The sequence below is a fragment of the Manis pentadactyla genome, chromosome 4, assembly GCF_030020395.1.
Source record: "Manis pentadactyla isolate mManPen7 chromosome 4, mManPen7.hap1, whole genome shotgun sequence".
NCBI classification, from domain to species: Eukaryota; Metazoa; Chordata; class Mammalia; order Pholidota; family Manidae; genus Manis; species Manis pentadactyla.
Window position 1 is genome coordinate 171,246,995 of NC_080022.1, and position 23,745 is coordinate 171,270,739.

At 40.7% G+C, this 23,745-nt stretch overlaps 1 protein-coding gene across 3 annotated transcripts; it reads left to right on the plus strand.

Moving 5' to 3' along the window:
- The first annotated feature begins 38 nt into the window (after window positions 1-38).
- On the plus strand, window positions 39-23,743 carry NBR1 (NBR1 autophagy cargo receptor). 3 transcript variants are annotated; one of them, XM_036883062.2, is made up of 21 exons: window positions 39-177; window positions 3,104-3,214; window positions 5,449-5,511; window positions 6,216-6,234; window positions 7,065-7,087; window positions 9,122-9,316; window positions 9,628-9,705; window positions 10,174-10,388; window positions 10,838-11,005; window positions 11,287-11,496; window positions 12,019-12,178; window positions 12,272-12,562; window positions 13,247-13,396; window positions 13,882-13,957; window positions 14,482-14,592; window positions 14,828-14,992; window positions 16,901-17,297; window positions 18,056-18,150; window positions 18,834-18,891; window positions 19,609-19,717; window positions 21,962-23,743. In XM_036883062.2, exons 2-21 carry the CDS (start codon window positions 3,113-3,115, stop codon window positions 22,133-22,135), a joined length of 2,859 nt encoding a protein of 952 aa, XP_036738957.2. In that variant the 5' UTR covers window positions 39-177; window positions 3,104-3,112; the 3' UTR covers window positions 22,136-23,743. The 3 variants fall into 3 exon arrangements, with proteins under 3 accessions (XP_036738957.2, XP_036738958.2, XP_036738959.2); XM_036883063.2 differs by having other exon boundaries at window positions 9,631-9,705; XM_036883064.2 differs by lacking the exon at window positions 9,628-9,705.
- The last annotated feature ends 2 nt before the right edge of the window (window positions 23,744-23,745 follow it).

A 23,745-nucleotide genomic window follows, 5' to 3' on the forward strand; every position in this document is an offset into this window, starting at 1 on the left:
GTGGTTTTGAGGGACAAGTGGAAAAAGCCAATCATCTTGTCGAAAACTCAGAAACGGGGACCTAGGCCTTGTCTCTCTCCGCCATGTTAGATTCACCCCGCAGGGATAGCAGCAGAACTGGCAGCGAACAGTCTTTACGCTGGCCTCGGGCAGGCGCACCCCGGGAGCAGGAAGCTGGTAAGAAAGCAGCTGCGGTTAACGGAGGTGGGGTCACGTCGCTCGGAGAGAGCTTGGGGAAGTTCGAGGGACGAGTCCTGCAAAAAAGAGGGGCGACTTTTTCTGTCTGGGTCAGCAGGTATCTTTAGTGACCTGATTAGAGAGCCGTTGGTGGGACAAGGGGACAGATACCGTTCTAAGGATGAAGGGTCTGTGGCTCAGAAGGCCCGGCTTCTGCTGGTGGGAGGCCAAGACTCCCCCGCACAAAGAGGGCCTAGGCAAAGAAAACAAGATAAAGAGACTTTGGGGGTGTTGACACTGTCGTGGGAACACGGAGTGCCAGGAAAGGATAACTGGAAGTCGAGATGAAAAAAAAAAATGACACTACCCACTTAGCCTCCTCACCCCATCCCCTTCGGTTTCTTGAGAACCTCTTAAAGAAGTCTCCTTCGTTAGGGATTTCTGGAAAAAGCACTGTTTCACCTCTTTGTCAAACATCCAGCTCTCAGGGCACACTTTTTAACGCCCGGATAGCTTATACAGGACTCAGGCGAAGACAGTAATCAAAGCTCAGGTACTCCGGTCAGCTTCATTAAAGTGGTTTTTGGTATCGTGAAAAAATCGAGAGGAAAAACTGACTTGTGCCAAGTAAAGGTGAGCCAGTGAGCCATGAGGTTATAATATAGTAATACAGTTAGGAAAGCTGAAGGCCTGGCCCCCAGCTACCTGACTTGCTTTAAAACCTATGGGGACAGGTTGTACTAACCATAGCTTTGGTATTTCCACAAGTTCAAGATGAAATGCTCTTGCTGAAAGAATTTTCATATTTGAGCCAAACAGAAATAGGCAGTTCTTTATGAAGACCTGGGTATGTTCCAGTTAAGCTAGAATCCCCACTTCCTGTTTCTGCATCAGCTGACCAGCTGGATGAGCTCCAAAGTATCTAAACTAATTTCCAATTGTGTAATTTGAGAAAAGGGAAGGAAGATTAGCTTCCTTCTGGACTCTCGAAAATGTATGGAAGTGTATTTCTCAAATTTGAAAAGTGAGAATGTGTTTCAGAGTATTTACTTAGGGCAGACTGAATCGGTCACTTCATTTCTCTGTTTTTTTTTTGCCCAAGATTTTGGGGTGTTGACAGAAATTCTGTCCACATTTTAAGAACCCAATAATTACATCCCATATCAATGAATACTAGATGTCAGCAGGATGGGTGCCAGAAACTGGTATTACTATTTTTTTGTGTGTGGTGAACTTGTCTCTAGATTACTATTTTTTTGTGTGTGGTGAACTTGTCTCTAGGTGGGGACAAAAAAATGGAAACACTTGGGAGATACTTGTCTTTGGATTTTACAAATCCCTGATCCTCAGAGAGTTTAAGGTCTTTTTTAATGTTAGTCCCACTTGTATTGCTTTACAGGGCAGTGCATTATATTGTGGAAAATGGCTATTTTAGATTCTGCAGACTTACTATAATTTTTAAATTTGAGTACCATTCTCAAAGTACTTGCACACACATTTTTATTTGGTTCTTACAGTAACATTGTGAGGTAGGTAATGCAGAGATGGTAGACCTGTTTTACTGATTAAGGAACTGAAGCTCAGAGGTTAAATGACTTGCTCACAGTTACATGGCTGGTAATATGCCAGAGCTGTATCTGAAACTCAGCCCTTCTCAGCCTTTGTGTTAACCTCCCCCAGTTTACTGTAAACTCCTTTATCTTGTCCATCTCTTACTGCTCAGGCCTGAAGCAGAATCTGGCTCATTGTAGATACTTACTAAAGATTTGTTGATGAGTATGTTTAAAAGCTGACCTTTTTCATTACAGTTTATATTTGTATTTACCGGAACTATTTTTTCATAAACCAACCTAACAACTTACTAGTAAACAAATTCCTTAATTAAAAACAAACAACTGACCAGAATAGACACTGAACTGTTAACCTTTTAGGCATGTGGTTATGTTTTTTAAAATTCTTATCTTTGGGAGGTACATGCTGTTATTTTATGGCTGAAATGGTGGCTGGCTGTCAGAATAATCCAACAGGGAACTAGCATTGCTGTGACAAGATTAGTCCTGAGTTGATAAATTATGGAAGATAGCCAATGAGTCCATATGGGTTCATTATATATTAATCTCTCTCCTTTTGTATAGGTTTAAATTTTCCCATAATAGGTTTTTATAATTAGACTACTATAGTTGGTTAAAACATTAGTTGACTATAATCAATCCATTTTGGTGGTGGAGTGGGGAGGATACAGGTGTACAGATGAAATGAGGGTAGCCTTGAATTGATCGTAGTAATTAAATGTTCATTACTCTATTTCTATGTATGTTTGGAATTCTCCATAAAAGAAAATAAGTAGACTACAAGAAAATACATGAACTTGGATGAAAGGTGTTGAATGCTACCCCTGTGCAGTTTCTTGGCTAGTGTTTCAGCCTCTAAATTGTTTAAATTGATCTAATAGCCTAGGTTGCTGAATTTGGGAAAAGGCTGCTTTTCCAAGAAAAATGTACAATGTTGCTTTCAAGTTATAATGTTAACTCCTTGAAGGTAGAGACTTATTCTGTCTTACTCAACTTGGTACCCTGCTACTAGCAGGTATTTAGTAGTACCTGTTTAATTAGCCAGTCATAAGTTACCATGAAATCCTGGTAACTTATGAAATACCATATTTGATCATTTGTATACCATAAATGATTTCTCTGGGGGTGGCCAAAATGTACATACACTCAGCAAACATTTAACATTGAGATTTGATGTAAACCACCCACTTGATGCTAAGTAGCAGAAGAGCAGGGACATTGCCTGCCCATTTACTGCTGTATCTTAGCCTAGGCCATATTAGATCCTTGCAAGTATTTATTGAATTAATGTTTATGCAATTTGTAGAACTCTTTCTAATGTGTTTACTCTCTCTCTCCCATCCTCTCAACTCTAGCCCCACAACATGGAGCCACAGGTTACTCTAAATGTGACTTTTAAAAATGAAACTCAAAGCTTTCTGGTTTCTGATCCAGAAAATACAACTTGGGCTGACGTTGAAGCTATGGTGAGTGTTACTTTGTTTTGTTTCTCAATCCTTTAAGCATAGATATTTTTTCCAGAGGTAGTCATTTTTAGTAGTGTTGTTTCATCACTGTGAAGTCTATCACGTTTAGCATGTCTAGGCCTTTTGAAAAATTACATTTGACAGGTGCTCAGTATTCATACAGGGGATGTGCCCTGGTAAAGGGAGCAAACAGAGAAATTCCTTTTGAAGAGTTTAGGAAGGAAAGGTAAAGTAATTTTTTAAGTGAGATAGGACTTAGAAAACCTGTTAATTTTAGAAACAGTCTGAGAAATAAATTGCTGTGGGCACCCCCCACCAACTGGGTTGCAGGTGAATGTTCTCTTGCTTGGAAAGCAGTATAGTCTCTGTGGTTTGTGAACCACCAAGGATGTAAGCTGTGTTTTGCAAGAGCTGATCGATTACTTGTATTGCTAGGTCAGAGGTTGAGTGTCCCAAAGTTAAGCAGAAACAACTCCCATGGGTGCTTCAACAGCAGTTCATCTATTCCTTTTTTGTTGTTGATGCTTTTCTTACCCTGGTTTGCCCTTTGTACTCTTCTGTTTTTGTTTGGTTTGCAGCGGCGAATGTTCTGCTTCCTGTGTAACTTGTGTTTATCTAAAGAAACCCTTTGATAAAAACATGCTTTAACCTGATTGGTTAAAAACCTGCTTTTAGCATGTGTTATGGTGACTAAAAAAGAAATGGTGGAGAGATGTTAAAAGATGATCTAGACCTCTGTCTTCCAGCATGTGTTTCTTTATACTGTCCTGAACAGATGGTCATCTAGAAAGTTGGATCATTTGTTAAATGATCTGAAAATCAAAGTTATCTTTTCCTAGTAGTTACATGAGCTGACTGCTTGCCTTTTTTCTTTATTGTAAATTTTAAGTTATGAAAGTGTAGTAAATTATAAGAAATGAAAGAACACAAACATATATAAAGAAAAAGTTAATATACTTCCATTTCCACCTGTGTCCCTCAATCTACTATTTCCACCTCTTAGGGTGAGTGGGGGGAAGGCTTTAATCAATGTTACAGTCCTGTATTTATTTACCCACATATTCCCTGTTTGTACAGATAATCATACTAGAGTCATACTATAAACAGTATTCTGCAGCTTGCTTTTTTTACCCAACAGAATGTTATAGACATAGTTCTCAATGAACAGATAAGGATCAAAGTTCATTCTTTTTAAAGCTATAGATTGTCCACAGTAATTTTGGTATTGTTGTACCATAATTTAACCATTTATTATAGAAAGATTGTTTTTGGTTGTTGTTTTTTAATTGGGATACAATTGACATAAAAGACTAGTTTCAGATGTTCAGTGTAATAATTTGTTATTTGTATATGTTACAAAATGATCACAGTTAAGTCTGGTTAACACCTGTCATCACACATAGTTAAAAATTTGTGTGTATGTGATAAGAACTCCTAAGATCTACTTTCTTAGCAGTTTTCAAATATACAATACAATGTTGTTAACTTTAGTCACCATGCTGTGCTTTACCTCTCCAGGACTTATTTACATTATAACTGGAAGTTTGTACCTTTTGACCAACTTCACCCATTTCATCCACCTCCCATCCCCTGTCTCTGGCAAACACCAGTGTATACTCTGTATCCATGAGTTCAATTTTGGGTTATTTTTTTTCTTTTTACTACTATAAAATAAACTACCAGGGATATTTACACACTATTCTAGAGGATAAAGTTTTCCAAAGTGAGATTAATGAGTCATAAGGCATGTGATTTAAAATTTTAATAGATAACTGCCAAGTGCTTTGCTTTGCAGGACCTCACAGACATATATGACAGTGCCCTGAATTTTTTGCCATTCTGTTGCAGTGACATCTTACTGCTTTAATTTGCATTGTTTTGACTACCATTAAGGTTGAATATCTTTTCACTTATTTGTTAGGTATATCTGATTTCTTGTATAAAATTTCTGTACATTTTTGCCCACTTTTATCTGGATTTCTGTTCTTACGATTAAAAGGCTTTACAGATACTCTTTATGTATTGCAGATACTAACCCTTAGTTAAGAATCACATATATTTTTCCCAGTCTGTTGTTTGTTTTTGACTTTGTTTATGGTGGGCTTTTTTTTTCCATATAAAATGTTTGATTTTTATATAGTGAAATATGCCCATACTTTCTTTTATGACTTCTGGGTTTCTGTTACATCCTGCCCTTTTGATATTTTGATCATATGTGTACATTTCATTTGCAGGTAAAAGTTTCATTTGATCTGAACACTATTCAAATAAAATACCTGGATGAGGAAAATGAAGAGGTAAAGTTTATTATGTTACCTATGGCCAGGTATTCAGGATAGGGATGTTAGTAGGGATCTCAAGAGTGGTATGGGGCCCGAAAAGTTCAGAACAGTGTCTGTCTCATCTGTGTAGTGGTTTAAATGCATTTGATAATTGTATGTTCTAAGCCAAGTTGTGGCATCTGAAATGGAGTTGAGAAATAGGGAAGCAATGTGGAAGAAGAAAATCTGAGAGATAACTTTTAAAACTATATAGTGATCTTAAGTTCAAATATATCACAAGCTGTCATTGAGTTTATAATAATAAAAATAAAAATGGCAAACCTTCATTGAGTGGTTGTAATGTATCAGACTAACAATACTATGTATTAGGTATGTTTTTATCATCTCTTTTTGAACCCAGGAGGAAACTGAGACACAAAGAGCTTAAATAACTTGCCCAGAGGCACAAACTGTAGAAGCAGTAAAGTGCAATCCATACGCTCTGGCTCCAGAGCCCAGACGTATTATTATGCTGCTTCTTGATGTACCTGAAGTAAAGGAGGATACTTTGGTTAGGCAATAGAATTCTTATAATTATTACTCACGACTAGTTCACGATACTGGAAAGTCTGAACTCCTGACCTGAAATTTTGCATCTGATCTGTGAGGCTGGTCCTAGTAAGAGAAACGCTCAATTGATGAGAGGTTTATAATTCACTGTTGCTCTTTTCCTTTGACAGGTATCCATTAACAGCCAAGGTGAGTCCCAGGAAAACCTTTTCTACTCTATTTAAAAGCCTTAATCTGTCCATGGGCACATGCATTTCCATTTACATGAAAACCTTGTGCAATATTCATTTTAGAGTAGGAGTTGGTATACAATACATTGACATTGCACCCACTGATCCATGGCCATTTAATTACATTGTGGATTTTTATCTTATAGCAGTTTTTAAAATACAGATTGGTGCTTTTGATTAGACCGTAAGGACAGCTTTAATGGGAGGTTCTCCTATATTTAAGATGCTAATCTTCTAAAAATATGCTTCCCAGTTCAGCACATAAAAACTGTTCAGTTCAGCACATAAAAACTGTTCTCCTGGTGTTGCATTTGTCCCTGTCTTGGTATATATGTTAACATCAACTTACTTACAAATAAGTGGTATTCCAGGAGCTTATTTATAATTTGGTTCGCTGCTCAGAGCTTAGAGTTCATTTTCGCACAAGAACAATGCTGTATTTGAAGGTTAGTTTCCCAGGCTGGCCACTAAAAGCTGATGTTAACCAGCTGAGATGATAGTGTTAATAGTACCTGCAAACTCCCTTGAGTCCTGAGCTTCCGTAAACCTAGTGTGAGGGAGCTGGGTTGAGGTAACTGGAAGGCTCCAGTAACAAACAGGGATTTAAGGGAGAGAGCTAAGCTGCAGGTGGCTCCTGTGTGCAATAGGATGAGAAACGGAGTCCACGGAAAGGGAGTAGCTGTTCATATATAAGGGTTATAAACTAAGATTTCTTAGGTGGATTGGGCTACTTAATAGAATCTTTTGAGCTGGTTAAGAAATGACCGTGTGTATTTTTTGTCCTTCCAGGCGAGTATGAAGAAGCGCTTAAGGTAATGGTTATTTCAAATACTTTAAAAAGTATTTATCGAGTAGAACTTGAACCTGAATTGCATTAGCCATGGGGAGGAACTAATGGATATAAACACAGCAAAATCTATTTTTAGGGGACTGGTGAGTAGAGCGTACCACTCAGCAATAAGCAGCTCCAGGTATAAGGGTTCTTCCCAGTTACTCTTCCATCTCATTGCTAGTCTTGGTGCCACCATCCTAGCATTTAGGAATACAAAGAACTCTGAAGGGATGTTTTCTGGTTCACATTTTTTATCTCCTGTCTTCACTTTGTTCCCTGTAGAATGTTACACTCTAATTTAGTGTGAGCATTTAAAGTATAAACCATCCAGTTACTATCAGTCTTTGGCTTGTCAGTGATGAGTTAAAGCAGTCCTCCTGAGGTCACTTCTTTAAGATGTGTTGTCCTTTCGTTATCACCTTTGTAATTAAGGTTTTTGTTGAAAGTTTGACTATCCATTACGAAATCTAGTCTAAGACTAAGCTGTTTTCCGTAATCCCATTTGTTTTAGGGAAGGAAGGGCAAGATTTTTTTTTTTAATTAGGAGCTGGATTGACCGTTTTTGTTTGCTGGGCAGAATTGCTCTTCTCAGAAGTCCTTAGTTATCAACTAGTCTCTCGGTTCTGGACATTCAGGTTCATACCTGGTTTTTCCTAGTTGAAATGCCCATCTCTGTTAATGATTTCTTCTGTGTCATAATTTCCTTTCACTGCAGTTTTCATGTGGTCTTTACGCTTTGCTTGTAAGCTCTCCTGCCATGCGGTGCCTCTACCCACTTCCACTCTTGCCCAGTGCTTCCTGGTTTTTCCCTTTCCCGAGTCTCAGAAGCTTACAGTAGGTTCACTTAAAAAAGTCATCTAAGGTGTTCAGAACTCCCCTTTCCCACAACCTCTATTAGTTTACCTTTTCATTCAAAAATCTAGGGTTAAAATAAAACCTACTTCTGTTTCTCAGGCGTCTAGAATTTATATAATCCTGTCTTGCCCAGGAAGCAAGACTTTTTATACTTTTTAAATAAATACTTAAGATCCCTTGTTTATATTTTGACCCATCTCATTATAGTCATTTCTTGAGCAGTTTTTTCCAAATTGTACCAAACATTTTATTAAAATCTTCTTAGTTTATGATCTAGAATAGGGATTGGGAAACTGTAGCCAGTGGGCTGGTCACATATTTTGTCAATAAATATTTATTGGAACAGTTACACTCATTCATGATGTATTGTCTGGATGCTTTTGTGCTGTAACTAATAGAAACTGTATTGCCTGCAAGCCTAAAATATTTATTATATGGCCCTTTAAGAAAGTGCTGATCCCTGATCTAAAATAATAGCTTTCAGACATTTGGCAATGGAATGCTATAAATGGAATATTAAGAAGTCTAATGTGTAAAAATAGGTAAAAGAACACTTTTTCTTGTCACTGGGTGACAAGGGGGGAAGCTAGAACCGCATGGACTTGACCCTTACTCATTTCTTAGACACTGGAGTACATTCATGGAACTGCAAATGCTCCTTGAAGTAGTTTTCAAAATAGGATTTTTAAGACAATGCCCTTGAGAAAGAGGTGACCACTTAAGCAGGCTTTCCAGAATACTATTCTTAATGGAAAAGTAAATGCTTAATTATGGGATATAGCATTGAGTTTCTTGGGTTCTGGTAGTCTGGGATTAACCTTTTTTGGAAAGTTGAGGTTAGAATCCATAAGTGAGTGCTACATAAAAACCAGTTAAACAGAAAAGTAGTAATCTAGTTAATGAAAACATCTAATCAGAGTGTTAAAATAAAACCTACTTTTGTTTCTTTAATAACAAAATATTCCTAGTTAACATTCTTGCAAAGAAATGGCAGGCTAAGTGTTAACATGGTATATATATTATTTGATTTAATAAAACAAAGATAAATCCTGATACCTGCCAGCATAATTCACCATACCTCTTCTGCTTAGATATCTTTGAAATTCCATTTGGGAAAGGAGAATCACACATGTTTTTATTTTATAATGGATGCTCTCAGATGGCAGTTAAGCAGGGAAACCAGCTGCAGATGCAAGTCCATGAAGGCTACCATGTCAGTGAGGAATGCCCACCCCCAGCTGTAGCAGAAAAACGACCAGTTACGAGGGCAGGGAAGAAGCCACTTGCACATTATTCTTCGCTTGTGAGAGTCTTGGGATCAAATATGAAGACCCCAGCGGAGCCTGCAGCACAGGTATGAAAGGAATGGCCCTGTCTCTGCAGTTTTTCTGACCTCATGCCTCACTGTCTCTGGTCTAAGATTTGGGAGTTCTTGTACCCTGTCTGACTTTTTGAAACTGGTAATAGCGACTTCCTGAGAGAGGGTGACTATGGTGACATAAAGACTTTATTTTCCTTTTATCTCCCTTCATACTCTTTTTTTTTCCCCACTATATATTTGTATTATTTGATGAAGGAAGCCTCAAAATAATATATTTCAGGAAGATTATTTTAAATAGGAAAAAAATAGTAACCTCCAAGATCTTGGATTGTGTTTTCTCACAGCAGTTTCCACTTGCTCCATGTGATGCAGAGCAGACTCCAGACAAGCCTCCAGACTGGTTCACGAGCTACCTGGAGACAGTGAGTGTTTTCTCTGGCTTGGGTTTTAGCAGCAATGTTGGCACAGGTGGAACACAGAAGAAATAGAAGACCAGACCCAGATGGCTGCTGCCTCTGGTGCAGGTGAATGGAGAGAGGTAGCTAATCATTTCCAAAGCAGAGCAGTTCCAGTCAAGAAAGCTTCTAACTTCTACAGTGATACATCAGAAAAAGAGGGAGTTTAAGTCTAAGGATGTAAAGCAAAGGGACAAGTCTCCATGCTTGAGAAGGAAAAAGTTAGAAATTTATGCATCAAAGGGATTTCTTGGTATTTGAACCAGTTTAGCTGTGGAGGGAACAAACCCTTTGCTATGTTTTTGTCCATTTTTTCAGTAGTTGTTATGCCAGAGACAGTGAGGTTTCAGGTCTGTTTGGTATTTTCATGCCTTTTCCAATACTGGAACTGATTTTTTTCCGATATTTTTCCCCATCTTCTGCTTTGTATTCTAGTTCCGCGAGCAAGTAGTTAAAGAAACGGTTGAGAAGCTTGAACAGAAGTTGCATGAGAAGCTTGTCCTCCAGAACCCATCCCCAAGCTCCTGTCCCTCAGAAGTCTCAATGCCTATTTCAGAGGAAACGCTGTTTTTGCCAGAAAACCAGTTCAGCTGGCACATTGCTTGCAGCAGCTGCCAAAGGAGAATTGTTGGTGTGCGTTACCAGTGCAGGTAAGCGGTACCTTGGGGAGAATTAGTACACCTTAAAGCAGGCCTTCTTAGCATTCTGGGTAGGTGAGGGGAAATCGGCTGCACTCTGTCTCTGAGCATTGGAAACAAGCTATTCTTCACCCACGAGAAAAAATAACTGTTTGAAGGGTAACTATTCAGATTGTGTTCAGATATGTATTTGAGTTAACAGAGCCAGACAAAATTATGTTCCTTAAAACAAAATTAGATCACCAAGGATAGTCTCCCTGTTGTTCCTGATGCTTTTGTATTTTGCTTCCTTCCATAAATCATCCTTTGAAATAGATGTGGATTTACTAATGAGGAAAATGGAGACATGGTCAGGAAACATGCTCAGGTTACTACATAGCTGGTAATGGAGCAAATACGAAAGTCTGGTCTCATACCTCCTTACTTCAGGGACTTTCCACTGTGCCATCTTTTCCCCACAGCCTATGCCCATCCTATAATATCTGTGAAGATTGTGAATTGGGGCCATATGCCCATGACCCCAACCATGTCCTGTTGAAGTTGCGGAGACCTGTTGTGGGTTCCTCTGAACCATTCTCTCACTCAAGGTTCTCTCCTCCTCGTCTTCCTGCTGCTCTGGAACAAGCCAGGTAAAACCGTATCTGCCTGGGATGCTTGCTCTTTGATTGCTTCTTCGTTCTGGTGACAGCTTGTGATCACAAAACTAACAAATAGTCTCCTTCATTCCTGCCCATTTCCAGTTGATGTGCAATGCTGGGGACAATTATCCAAAGCTAATGAAATGAGAACTACAGAAAAAAATTAAGAAACTAAACTAGAAGCTAACACTGATGGAGTACAAGTGGCTTAAAATAGCTTCAAGATTTGTTTTGAGGTTTGTTCTTTAAGACTTTCATTTATTACTACACAGGCTCCAGAAACAGGTCGACAAGAACTTCCTTAAAGCAGAAAAGCAAAGGTTGCGAGCTGAAAAGAAACAGCGTAAAGCAGAGGTCAAGGAACTTAAAAGGCAACTTAAGCTCCACAGGAAGATTCATCTGTGGAATTCGATCCATGGACTCCAGAGCCCCAGGTCCCCTTTGGGCAGACCCGAGAGCCTGCTGCAGTCTAACACCCTGATGTAAGCCCAGGGCTAGGGCAGGAGGCAAGACTACATTCAGCCCTCCAGGCCTGGAACTTCAGTCAACTTCTTGTTTATTAGTAGCCCCTAACACCCAAATCCTTACGACTTCCTATTCTCTGATCCTAGCATTCTTAAAGGGTGGTTTGGGGGTTATTTTGAACACTTGCCTTGTTGCTGCCTTCAGAAAGATAGAAACCAGTAAGGTTCAGAACTCTGAGGTGTGACCTCTCATTACTGGAGGCAGACTGGATTTGAAGCAGTAAGAGCAGATATTTTAAGGACCTAACCCTCTAGTTGTTTTATTTATGGACCCTTTTAGTTGTCCTCACCATTGCTTTTTAGCTCAGGAGTCAGATCTGTCCTCTTGTTTTTTAAAACTTCTTAATTAGTATTATTTTTAAGGCAAATGCATTAGTATGTCCTTTAGAGTCATGATCAGCCTCTTGAACCACAGTGTGAGATATCTACAGGCTATGGTACCCAACAGCAAGTGACCTAAGTCTCTGAATTTCTGTCCAGGCTCCCGTTGCAGCCCTGTGCCCCAGTTATGCCAACCCTCAGCGCAGCATTTGTGGATGAGAATTTGCCTGATGGAACCCACCTTCAGCCAGGGACCAAGTTTATCAAACACTGGAGGATGAAAAATACAGGAAATGTAAAGTGGAGTGCAGATACAAAGGTATCTTTTCCCACGAAATGTGAAGATGAAGTGATTTGAAGTGGCAAGGTCTCAGCTAACAAGCTTGCTTTCTCTTGTCACTGTTCTTTTCAGCTTAAGTTCATGTGGGGAAACCTGACTTTGGCTTCTACAGAAAAGAAAGATGTTTTGGTTCCCCGCCTAAAGGCCGGCCATGTGGGAGTTGTGTCTGTGGAATTCATTGCCCCAGCCTTGGAGGGAACATACACTTCCCATTGGCGTCTTTCTCATAAAGGCCAGCAGTTTGGGCCTCGTGTCTGGTGCAGCATCATAGTGGATTCTTTCCCCCCAACAGAGAGCCCTGATAACCTTGGAAAGGGTGTGATCAGCTCAAGCAAAGCTGATGGTCTTCCCTGCCAACAAGAGGTGAGCATTGGAAGGGGTGACTAAAACTAAAAGAGCCCACTCACAGCTGGTCATTCTTCCAAAAATATAAAAAAGCTGGCTTCCTCCCACTCCCCCAGCACATCAGTGCGCTTGTATTGGGTCTAGTTCTCAGGGGCTCTGTCAGTGTGTCCCTAGGATCTTGGTGCAGGCATCCCTCAGTGCTTTTGTATCTCTAGTGACACATGACCATCCTCTTTGCTGCACAAGAAGGGAACCTAGGGCTACCTGGCCTGGCCTGGTGGCTTTGCTCCTTAACATTATCCCTCCTGAATATCCCTCGTGTGTTCCCTAAATATGAATGAAGCCTTGTACTGGTTGTTACCTGGTGAATTTTTTTAGGCAACTTCCCTGTATTAGTTGGGTACTTGTTTAGAATGTTTACTGCTTACATTTAGTCACCCAATATTAGTGCCCTTGGTTTGACTGTTGACTTAGATTACTCTGGGTAGTCTAAGCTGTTGTCATTAGGAGAAGCTAGATGAAGGGGGTAATGAGTCAACTGTCTGTACTGTGTTTGTAACTTTCTGTCAATCTAAAATTACAAAAAGTGTTAAAACGTGTTGAGGTTCAGCACTGTTTTTGTTTTTAGGGAGGCAACCGGCAGCTTGCCTTTTGAGTTCTGTTAAGGGCCTAAAACTTGGCCCAATGCTTTTGTCTGTATAGGAAGCTTTTCTTCCAGCTAAAGAAGAAATTCAGCGTGGTGAAGCAGCCAAGCAGACAGAAAGGACAGGAACCTGCATCCCACAGAAGACAAAAAATGTTGCCAGCGAGATGGAGCTCTACATCCCATCCGTGGACCTCCTGACTGCCCAGGTGGGAAATTGAGCACTTTGAGGAGGGTCAAAGGACAGAAAGCATGGGGGGAAGAGTTCTTATCTTGTTGAAGAAAAGGTGGTATAGCCATAGGTAATGCCCAGGAAGTTAGAAATATGCCCACTTTGATCCAGTCAGAAGCATTGAATGCCAAGGAGAGATAACCTGTGGACACAAGTTTCCAAACTAAATGCTTCCTCTTTGATTTGGAAACTCAATCTTGTGCTTCCCTACAACTTCCCTTTAGTTGCCTTTTATTTCTGCCTATGTGGTTCACCTTTACCCCAATACATTTTTCTCTCTTTCCTGACATCTGGTTATTTGAACATCTGGTTGAAGAAAACTCTTCTTGTTTTCTCTTGACTGAGGTTAGAACAGAGTTGAATCCCAGAAGGTGTGGGGCTTCATGGCCTGCCAGTCCCATCAAGACAAAATATGGCTCCACTGAGCACTGCAAGTAGCCTAACATTGCCTACTTTTTCTAGGACCTGCTCTCTTTTGAGCTGTTGGATATAAACATTGTCCAAGAGTTGGAGAGAGTGCCCCACAACACCCCTGTAGGTAAGAATGTCACTCAATCCACTTTGTTTTATTAATAGGCACACAAGTACTACAGCCTAGATTCTAGAAGTTAACTATTTTATTCTGAGGAAATAGAAGGCAAGGATTTCTCCTCAATATGTGATACTAAAACTGCACCTGTGGGTCTGTTTTCCTTATTTTCCCCTTGTCTGTCAGAGGCAATGATGCAAGTTTACGCAAGGCTTCCCCACCGTAAAGGGACTCTTTCCTCAGTTTTTCTCTAGACACTTGTATACCTTTGTTCCTTTGCATTCATGGTTCATATCTTGGCCGTGGCCTTCCAGGCCAAACAGCTGTTTATTATCCTTCGTGCATTCATTGATCTGAGATAGCTGCACACCTAATGGTCTGGAAAAATCTTTACAACAGGCCTTGACACATAACCTGGGTTTATTTTAGCCCTGCAGGAGGCAAGAAGCCTATAAGCTGCTGCTTTTGGACACTGAGTGTTGACAATGTGATGCTTTTTCTTGGTTGATGTTTCTTCTGTCTTCATTCTCCAGATATGACTCCCTGCATGTCTCCACTGCCACATGACAGCCCTTTAATAGAGAAACCAGGCTTGGGGCAGATACAGGAAGAGAGTGAAGGAGCAGGATTTAAGGTATTTCCTGGTAAGTGATTAAATATTTGTAAAGTGTTTGCATCCTTTCCTTCCATACCACTATTTTTACACATAACCCCTGCTAACCTTACCTTATCATGTGAATGGGTTTTCTAGCATTTTTTTCAAGTTTCCTCACTTTACATGGTACAAATTGCAGCTATTCCTTGGTGTGGTATCAGCAGGGGTACGTGGCTAGAGAAGGCTCCTGAACACCAAGTGCAGACAAGGTTCATGTCTTCCAGATTGCACAGTGTCGGTAAAGAGGAAGCCTGAGAACACTGCTTCAGTGGAAGAAACAGAAGATGACCTGAGTGGGACCCAGTTTGTGTGTGAGACTGTAATCCGATCTCTTACCTTGGACGCTGCCCCAGATCACAACCCACCTTACAGACAGAAGCCCTTGCACAGTGAGTGTCCCTGAATCCCCCCACTTGGCAGTTATGATTGTCAGACCTGAGTAGGTAGAATTTTCTTCTTCACTGAGACTGGAGGTAGAGTGGTCTTTGTTAGAGTTTGGATCATGGCTGTTTCTTTGCTCTATACAAACTCCACCTGACCATTTTAATTCTAGCATTAGGAGCAGAGCAGCCACCATAACTCAGTCGTCCGGGCAGCAGCACAGCTGCACGCCCCAGGGAAGTAGCAACCAGCTGTGCTGCCTGAACTCTGCAGTAAGGACGGAGCTCCTGAGCGGAGACCCCCCACTGGCAGCTAAGTTGTCTCCTGTCTCCAAGGGCAATAGTCCAGGAAGTGTGGGCAGAATCAGGAGTATCAAGCTAAGTTTTTCAAAGTTAAATTATGCTCTAATAAAATCCCTTATAGCAGAAATTTCTAGATACCAGATCCCTTGGTATGGTAGAACCAATATTATATATTCCAAGAATTATCCAAAAATTGAAATTCTAGTGCATAAAAATAATATGGGAAAATCTCTTGTGTTTATTATAATGAAATTTGACCTATGACACTAAATATGTTTGTCTTATTTTTCTTTAAAATACACACATGTATTTTTTTTCTCCATACTTGTATTCAAATGTGTAACACAAAAAGCTGGAAGGACTTGTACCAAAATGTTGCTAGGAGTTATCTCTGCTGGATTATAAGTACTTTTTAAATTTCGTTTTTTCTTTTCCTCATCTATGTTTTGCCAGTCTTCTACCATGACTATTGAGCTTTGCTTTACTGCACTTGGAGATACTGTGTTTTTTTACAAATTGAAAGTTTGTGGCAACCCTGCGCTAAGCAAGCATGTCAGTGCCATTTTTCAACAGCATTTGCTCATTTCATGTGTCTGTCTCATTTTGATAATTCTTGGAGTGTTTCAAACTTTTGCATCAATATTGTACTAGTTAAGGTGTTCTGTGATTGGTGATCTTTGATGTTGCATAAACTTAGTTGACAGAGTAGCAGCTGGGTTGGAGACTCCAGTTTGAAAGAAGTTCTGTTGTGGGTAAAATGCTATTAAACAGCATCACATGCCACATGCATAGAGAAATGTGATCAGAAGAGTTCATTGATGCAGTGGAGTTCACTGTTACCTCATTTTAAGAAGTTACCACAAACTTCGACCAATACCACCCTGATCAATCAGCAGCCATCAACATAAAGGCAGGACTGTACCAGCAAAAGAATTCAGACTCAGCTCACTGAAAGCTCAGATGATGGTTAGCATTTTTTAGCAATCAAGTATTTTTTAATTAAAATATGTATTTTTTTTGACATAATGCTATCACATACACACTAAATGAACTACAGTAGAGTATAAATATAACTTTCTGTATAAGCACTGGGAACTCAGAAATTCATTTGACTTGCTCTGTTGCTGTAGTGTCTCCATCGCAGCAGTCTGGAACCAACCTAGTGTATCCAACGTACGCATGTAGTTGTTACTTTGCAAAGAGGAGGAGAACTGGCACACATCCCTGCAGTACTCACCAGCTCACATTTTCTTTCTGCAGCACTGTTAGCTAGTATATTAGTTCTGATCTTAACTCTATCTCAGTATTAAGTATCACATGAAGAGGAAAAGGGATATAGGGCCTCTTGTTTTAAGATTCACATTGCTTCTCAGAAGCCTGGATGTTTCTGCCTACCTTGTTTTTGTGAGCTTCGGTGCTATCTGGCCTTGTGTAGGCTTCAGACTTAGAATTTGGCCAAGACTGTGGTTCCAGCAGCAGCCCTTCCCTCTGGTCCACCCCTGTCCTCTGGATTTCATCATTGTAGCTTATGACCCACAAGGCTTTACCAGCTAAGGGTAGCACCAGGGGCTGCTCGGAGCTTATATCTTAAAATTGGTTGCTTTCATTCTTCAGTGAAATTTGCCTCGCCTGAAGAGGGACCACTTGGAGACCTGAGGGAGGAGGTTGTCCATATCGCTGAGGAAAGAGCTGTCATGGAGGAGGAAGAGGAGTTCAAAGATGAAGTTCAGAGTCAGTCCTCTGCTTCCTCAGAGGATTACATCATCATCCTGCCTGAGTGCTTTGACACCAGCCGCCCCCTGGGGGACTCCATGTACAGCTCTGCGCTCTCACAGCCAGGCCCAGAGCAAGGGACTGAAGGCGATCCTGGGGTTGAGGCTGAGGAGAGACCCCCGGAAGGGGAGAGCCAGCCACAGGGGTACAGCATCAATGATATCCTCATGACTTCACAGACTCTGGATACAGTGCCCCTAACCCCCGAGGTGGCGGGGCCACCACCACAGCTGCCCAGGTACCGTCCACATCCTCTCAGCTGGGCTGTTCTTCAAAGGTGAAATAGAGAGGAATCAACTTCATCTCAAAATCTGTATTTTTGTCAGAATGGGAAGACTCTATTTCCCTTAGTAAAGTCTGAATTTAAATGAATAAAACTTGTACTTCCCAGTATTTGTGGATTCTGGATTTAAAGAAATATTTAGGTAACCTTCATTATCTGAGTATAATCCATCTACTTATGTTTTGATCATTGAGAGCCAGTTTTTAAACACAGACATCCCTAGGTCTCGCCTTCCTGTTCTATTAACTCATGAACAAAAGCAGCAAAAACTCATTCTCATATTAACCCACACATAATGTAATTACAAAGTTTAGTAAGGAAAAAAAAAATACTATAAAACCAGATAGAAATTTTTTTTTCTCTCCTGGATCTATCTATGTCATTGCTCTCTCATAGTGTGGAAAATGGTGGAGTCTTGACTATAATTTAAACCTTATTCTCCCAAGGAGCTAGTTATATCTCTTTATCAGTACCACTTGATACAAGGGGAAGTGACCAGACTGAAGCCAGTCTTTCTACTTGACTGTGGGTGAAGAGGAAAACCAGAGGCAGAATGACCCCTTCTCACCTGACCCCTAAATATAGACAAGTGAACTGGATCAGAATTGTGAAGCCTTTGTAGAGAATTTGCCACTACTGTGCTGTTTACTGTTTCTCCACTGTTACCCTAGGTGCCTTTTCAACTTACTTTTGATATTTTGTCTTTCTGAAAGGAGCCCTCCTTGTGTACAGCATCTTGGTTCCCCAGGAGTGAATTTACCAGTTACCATACCAGAAGTTTCTTCAGTCCCCGATCAGCTCAGAGGAGGTAATGGCCAGCCTGGGCTTTCTCTCTTTCTCTGTGCTCTTTTCTAATGGAAACCAGGTATAAGTATACACTCTTGTCTTTGTGATTCTTGGCAGTTTTTAGAAACGTGCCCTTTCATTCACTCTTTCTATACTCTTCCCTGATACTCTTTTTTTTTTTTCTCTTTTTTATATTTTCTAGCCTGATGTGTATTAAATGAGACCTCATAGAGGTTAACATTGTGTTATAGTGGAAAGAACACAGGCTTTGGAGCCAGACCAGTCTAGGTTCGAGCCCCAGCCACCTTTCCTCACTCTGATCTTGCACTGGTTCAGCAGGTTTGTAACACCTGCAGGTCTGTTTCCCTATCTATAAAATAAGGAGAACAGCACCTTGAAGTTGTGAGTGAACCCTTACAGTCACTTCCCACTACTCCTCAAAAAAAAATCTTGAAAGTACTTAAGAACTAATAAATCAGTGTGATAGGATTATAGAATTAATTTTTCTGATTCAGTAAATAAGTCACTTTGCATTGCATTCTAGACAGTTTCTTCTTATGAAATCACCTGCAAAATTTCCAAACATTACAAAAAAAACACAAAAAAACTTTAAAAGCCACCTGCCTCAAAAGTAGCCTTGCTGTGAGTTATGAAACACTGGGCGCTTACGGATGCTGCATCTAACCAACAGTCTTTTGCTTTTAGAGCCCAGAGGCTCATCAGGACTTATAAACAGCAGACAGAAGAGCTATGACTACTCAAGGTAACTGGACCTTGTGCAGCCTCTGCTTCAGAAGCAGGTGGATATTCTAGTATTGTTTTGGTTAAATGAGCCTCTAGGGATGTGCCACCTCCACAGAGCAGAGGAGAGCCATCATTCCTTGTTGGTACTTCTCCTATAAAGCTTGTTTGCAGCTGAACAGAGGGCTTAAAGGTGTTTAAGAATATTCGCATTCCAAACTAGAAGGAAGTGCCCTCAAATTCAACTCACCCTTCATACCAGAGAAGAAGGCAGGAAGGTCAAGCCCACTGTGCATCTTAGTAACTGTCTTAGGCACACCTGCCTCTCTGCTCCCAGTCATCTCAGAGCAGTGTCAAAGTGGCCACCTTCCTATAGGGTCCATAAAATCACATTTCCTTTGGGAGTTGTTGCCTCTAAGATGATGATTGAGCAGACAGACTGCAAATACCCCATTGTGCCCTTGACCACATCAGTTTTCATTTGGGACTGAGAGCTGGTGCTAACCAGAGTGGTGTGTTTTCTACAGTGCCCATATCTTGCAGCAGCAGAATTAAACCCTCCATTAAACCAAGATTTTTAACTATAAAACTGGCAAGAAAACGTTCACATTCTCTTTTTACATCTAATGTTTTTCTCAAGGAAATCTCATTTTTTTTCCAAGGGTTAGTGCCCAGATTATCTTGTAGGCGGATAATGATTTGTGTTTCTTTGGGGAGATAATCTGGTTTTCCTGCACAGGCACCACCACCATGGGAACAGCATTGCTGGAGGACTGGTGAAGGGGGCTCTGTCTGTCGCTGCCTCTGCATATAAGGCCTTATTTGCTGGGCCACCAGTTATTGCACAGGTAAGTTTGTTTTACTTTGCTGACCCAGATATGAGTCATCAGTGAAAGTGATGGCATCTGTCTTGGTTGGAGGGTAGCACCACATTGTAGAAAGCATGAGCCTTTAGGTTTAGTTTTTGGTTAACACACTGTTCCCCCACTTTCTAGCTGGATGATTTTAGCCCAGTTAAGGGAGGAAAGGAAGAAGATCTCATGTTTGTTGACGACCTACTAAATGTGGGGTGCTGGCACTTTAAGATGAGTAAGACACCAGTTCCTGCCCAAAGATGGTGGGAAACAAGTGAGGTAAATAGACATTTTAGGGTACAGTGTGAGGTTCTGTGCCAGTGTTCTCAGACAGATAGGACACCTCAGCCTGTGTGGGCCCCGGGGTTGGGCCAGGGAAAGCTTCCTAGTAGATGATGTGCAAATGAGTCCTAAAGACAAAATAAGTGTTCACCAGGAAAGAGTGCTAGGAAGGGCATCGCAGACAGAAAGTAGCCAAGAAAAAGACTGGGAAGTGTGAGCCTGGTTGATGAATATAGGCTCAGAAGAGTGAGAAAGACCAAAGATGCTGTGTTAAGTGGTTTCAATTTAAAGGCTAGTGGGAGGAGCCACTGAAGAGTTTTAGGGAAGTAATTAACATGATCAGATTTGTTTTTAATAAGAGAACTCCACTATAGTGTGGGTGCTGGTAGAGCCAGTAAAGAAATCCATTTGAGAATCCATGTGTAGGAGGAAAAGTAGGGTAGAATTAAAATAGAGAAATGGCAGGACTTGGAGAACATGACTGAATGGCTAGAAAGGATAAATCCCAAGTTTTGGCTTAGGTAATCAATAGTACCATTCATTAAGAGAGGATACATAGAGAGGACATATTTGGGCAGGAGGAAAAGGAAAAAGAATAGTGTTGAATTTGCAGCACAACCAGGAAGAGTTATCCAGAGTGCAGTCAAGTGTGTGCATCTGGATCACAGAGGAGAGATTTGGCCTGGAGATAAAATCACTTGTATATAGGTTATAGCAGGAGCCACATGATTGAATGAGATTTTCCCTGAAGAGTGGGTACAGCAAAAAGCAGCCTTTAAGGATCCTGGAAAGAGGGCAGACCTTGCAAAGAAGACTGAGAACTAGGAGGAAAATGAGGAGGGAGTTCTCTTCTGGAACTTTTAATGAGGAGGACATGGCCAGCAGCTCAGATGCTGCAGAGAAGCGTGACGGGTGGAAGGACGTGGAGGGTGCAGGTATGCCTCACTTCCCAGTAACTAGACCGCAAAGGGGAAAGAGAGTGAAGGCTGGATACACATGGCAGAGGGAGATGTTTTTAAAGATGGGCGAGCCAATAGTGAAGGAGGTTAACAATCAAGATGAGACAGGATAATTAATAGAAAAGGTTTCCTGAGGTGGCAAGAGGTGATGAGATACAAAGCAAAGTACACATTGCAGGACTAACCTGGAAAGGAGGATGGGTAATTTATTTTGAAATAAGAGGGAAGGAAGGGAACAGTGGAATTAAGCGTAGAGAGTAATGCCAGAGAGTGTGCTCAACATACTTACATTCTTTGTCATCTTAATCCTCTGAATAACCCTGCAAAACAGGTGGTATTCTGTATTTCCATTTTCATATATAAGAGAACTGATACTCAGCACAGTTGGTAAGTAAATGTTAAGCATTAGCGTATTCTCTGTATTAGGAGAATTTAGGAAGGTAATGTGTCCGCCACAGGGTTTGGCCCAAAGAGCAGGGTAAATCAGTGTTAGCTCCCTCTTACCTGGATTGCTTCTGTTCTTTAAAAAAAATTTCTTAAAAATGCCAAGAAGGTGGCCCAACGTATAATTTCCCAAGCAATTTTTTGTCCAGCTCCTTTGCATATCCGACTAAATCTCCCATGCTGTCTTCCAGGAACAATCTCTTCTCTTGCTCTACTTGCCCCATCATCATGATTACCTTTATCTTCACAGGGTTTCCTAAGCTTGCTTGCATCTCTCTTTATCTGGCCAGAGAATGCTTCCTTTTAATGGCCCCCTCTGCAGCATTCTCTTCCTAGTTCTAAGGACAATTCATTAGTTGCTGGGTTGCGGGTACAAACATACCTAATCCGAAGCAGGGCCTTATGCCCTCAGAAGACCCACTAGTATCAAGTAGACAGGAGTACCATGCTGTTGCGTCTAATTCCCTATTATTTTAAATAAATCTGGAAAGATTAATGTGACAAGATAAACACATAAATTATACAGAAAATGTCTTTTCTTGACTCTACACAGCCAGTAGTTTCTGAAGATCAGACAGCAGCCCTAATGGCCCATCTTTTTGAAATGGGATTCTGTGACAGGCAGCTGAACCTAAGGCTGCTGAAGAAACACGATTACAACATCCTGCAGGTTGTGACAGAACTCCTGCAGGTCAACAACAACGACTGGTACAGCCACCGCTATTGAAGAGTGACCTTGTATTAAATAACTTTGCCTGCTGCTCAGATACGATCTTTATTCTGTCGGGATGTAGGGTAGAAGCCCTTGCTTATTTTTAATCTAATGAGTCTATGTAGAGCCCGTCATTGAATTATCAGGACAGGAAGTACCTGTATTACAGTTTTTTTTGGGGGGGTGGGGGAGCAAATGAAAGACCAGACTTAAAGTTTCATTTTAGCCATTGGATGAGTTGTAGGAAGATAGTTTTTCAATTGATTTGGCTAAAACTTTCTCCTTTTTAGTGCATTAAAGAGTATAACTTGAACTTCCTATAGCACCATTTTTCTTACTGCTTGTAGTGGAGTATTTTTCTTTGGTTAATGTAGATGTTTTTCTGGGGATATCTGTTAATTGTCAGTTTAAAAAATGTATCTTGGAAGTTGTTTTCAAGAATTACTCTCAAAATTTTCTAACCTACCCCAAGCTTCATAGTGTGTGGTTTTGAAATGACATCTAAAGCATGACAGTAATGTTATTACTCTTCCTTTCTCAAGGAGAAAGTCATTTCCCTACAAGACTTAGTAGTTGGCACTGTTAATTTTCAAAAAACTCCATTGATGTGAAGAATATCCATCTTCTGGGCCTCTACACTTAAGGGAAGGGAGGGGAGAGTGTGCTAATTATAAATTAACCCCCCCCAGCACCTATTGAGCAGTGTCTAGTGTAGTAATTTAGCATACATTTCTTTTATTTAAGGAAAAAAATTCAGGTAGTGTGCTAATCCTAGAGTGAAGGAACTCTTCTATTAAAGGGAAAAGTAAATTTAACGTTACTTTTTTTTTCTTGATGTCAGAGCAGATCTTATTTACAGTAGAGTGGGGGAAATAGAAACCTGCGAAGAGTGAAAGGCAGGCTCCTGTGTTAATCTCACTAAAAAGTTCAGGGGCAGGCAGATGAGTGTGAATAAGACATAGAAAATCCTGGTGACTTCTTGAATGTCTGGAATCTGTTCAAAGGTATCTAGCGCTGGAGAGCCTAGAACAGGAAGAAAAGGCTGTAAAACTTGAGGGGGAGCAAACTCACTGAAAAAGTTTCGGTTTAACCCCAGGATGAGTGGGAAAGAGCTTATTTCCAGGAACCCAGGTCCTCACTCTGTGTATAGAAAGGAGTCTTGGGAACAGTTGGTGAAGAGAGAGGTAACAAAAACACTAAAAGATGTTATTCACGAAAATGACTTCCAAAGAAAAAGAACTTGACCCAGCCGTAAGGGGGTAGGATAGTAAAATAGTATTATTTAACCTGGTTGGTATTTATAATGAGTCGTGGTTTTTAAAATCAGTTATTAGCTATGGTGTTTATTTACAGTACAACTCGAGTGATATTAAGCCAGGATTCACACTGCAAGCCAGAGCCAGGCTGTTTCAGTATGTAAAACGTTTTCTATCGGGGCTTCTGGGTAGAGGCTGAGCGGCAGGGTGTGTGTAGTTAATTGGGCTGATTTCGGGCGGGACCTGTCTTGACCGTCAGGGTCGTATTGTAGGGGTCCAGGAGGGCCCTGGGGTCCGCCCATACGTCCACTGTACTTGTAGATAACCAATTAAGGAATGGCAAAATAAAGGTTCTTTGAAACTTCTACC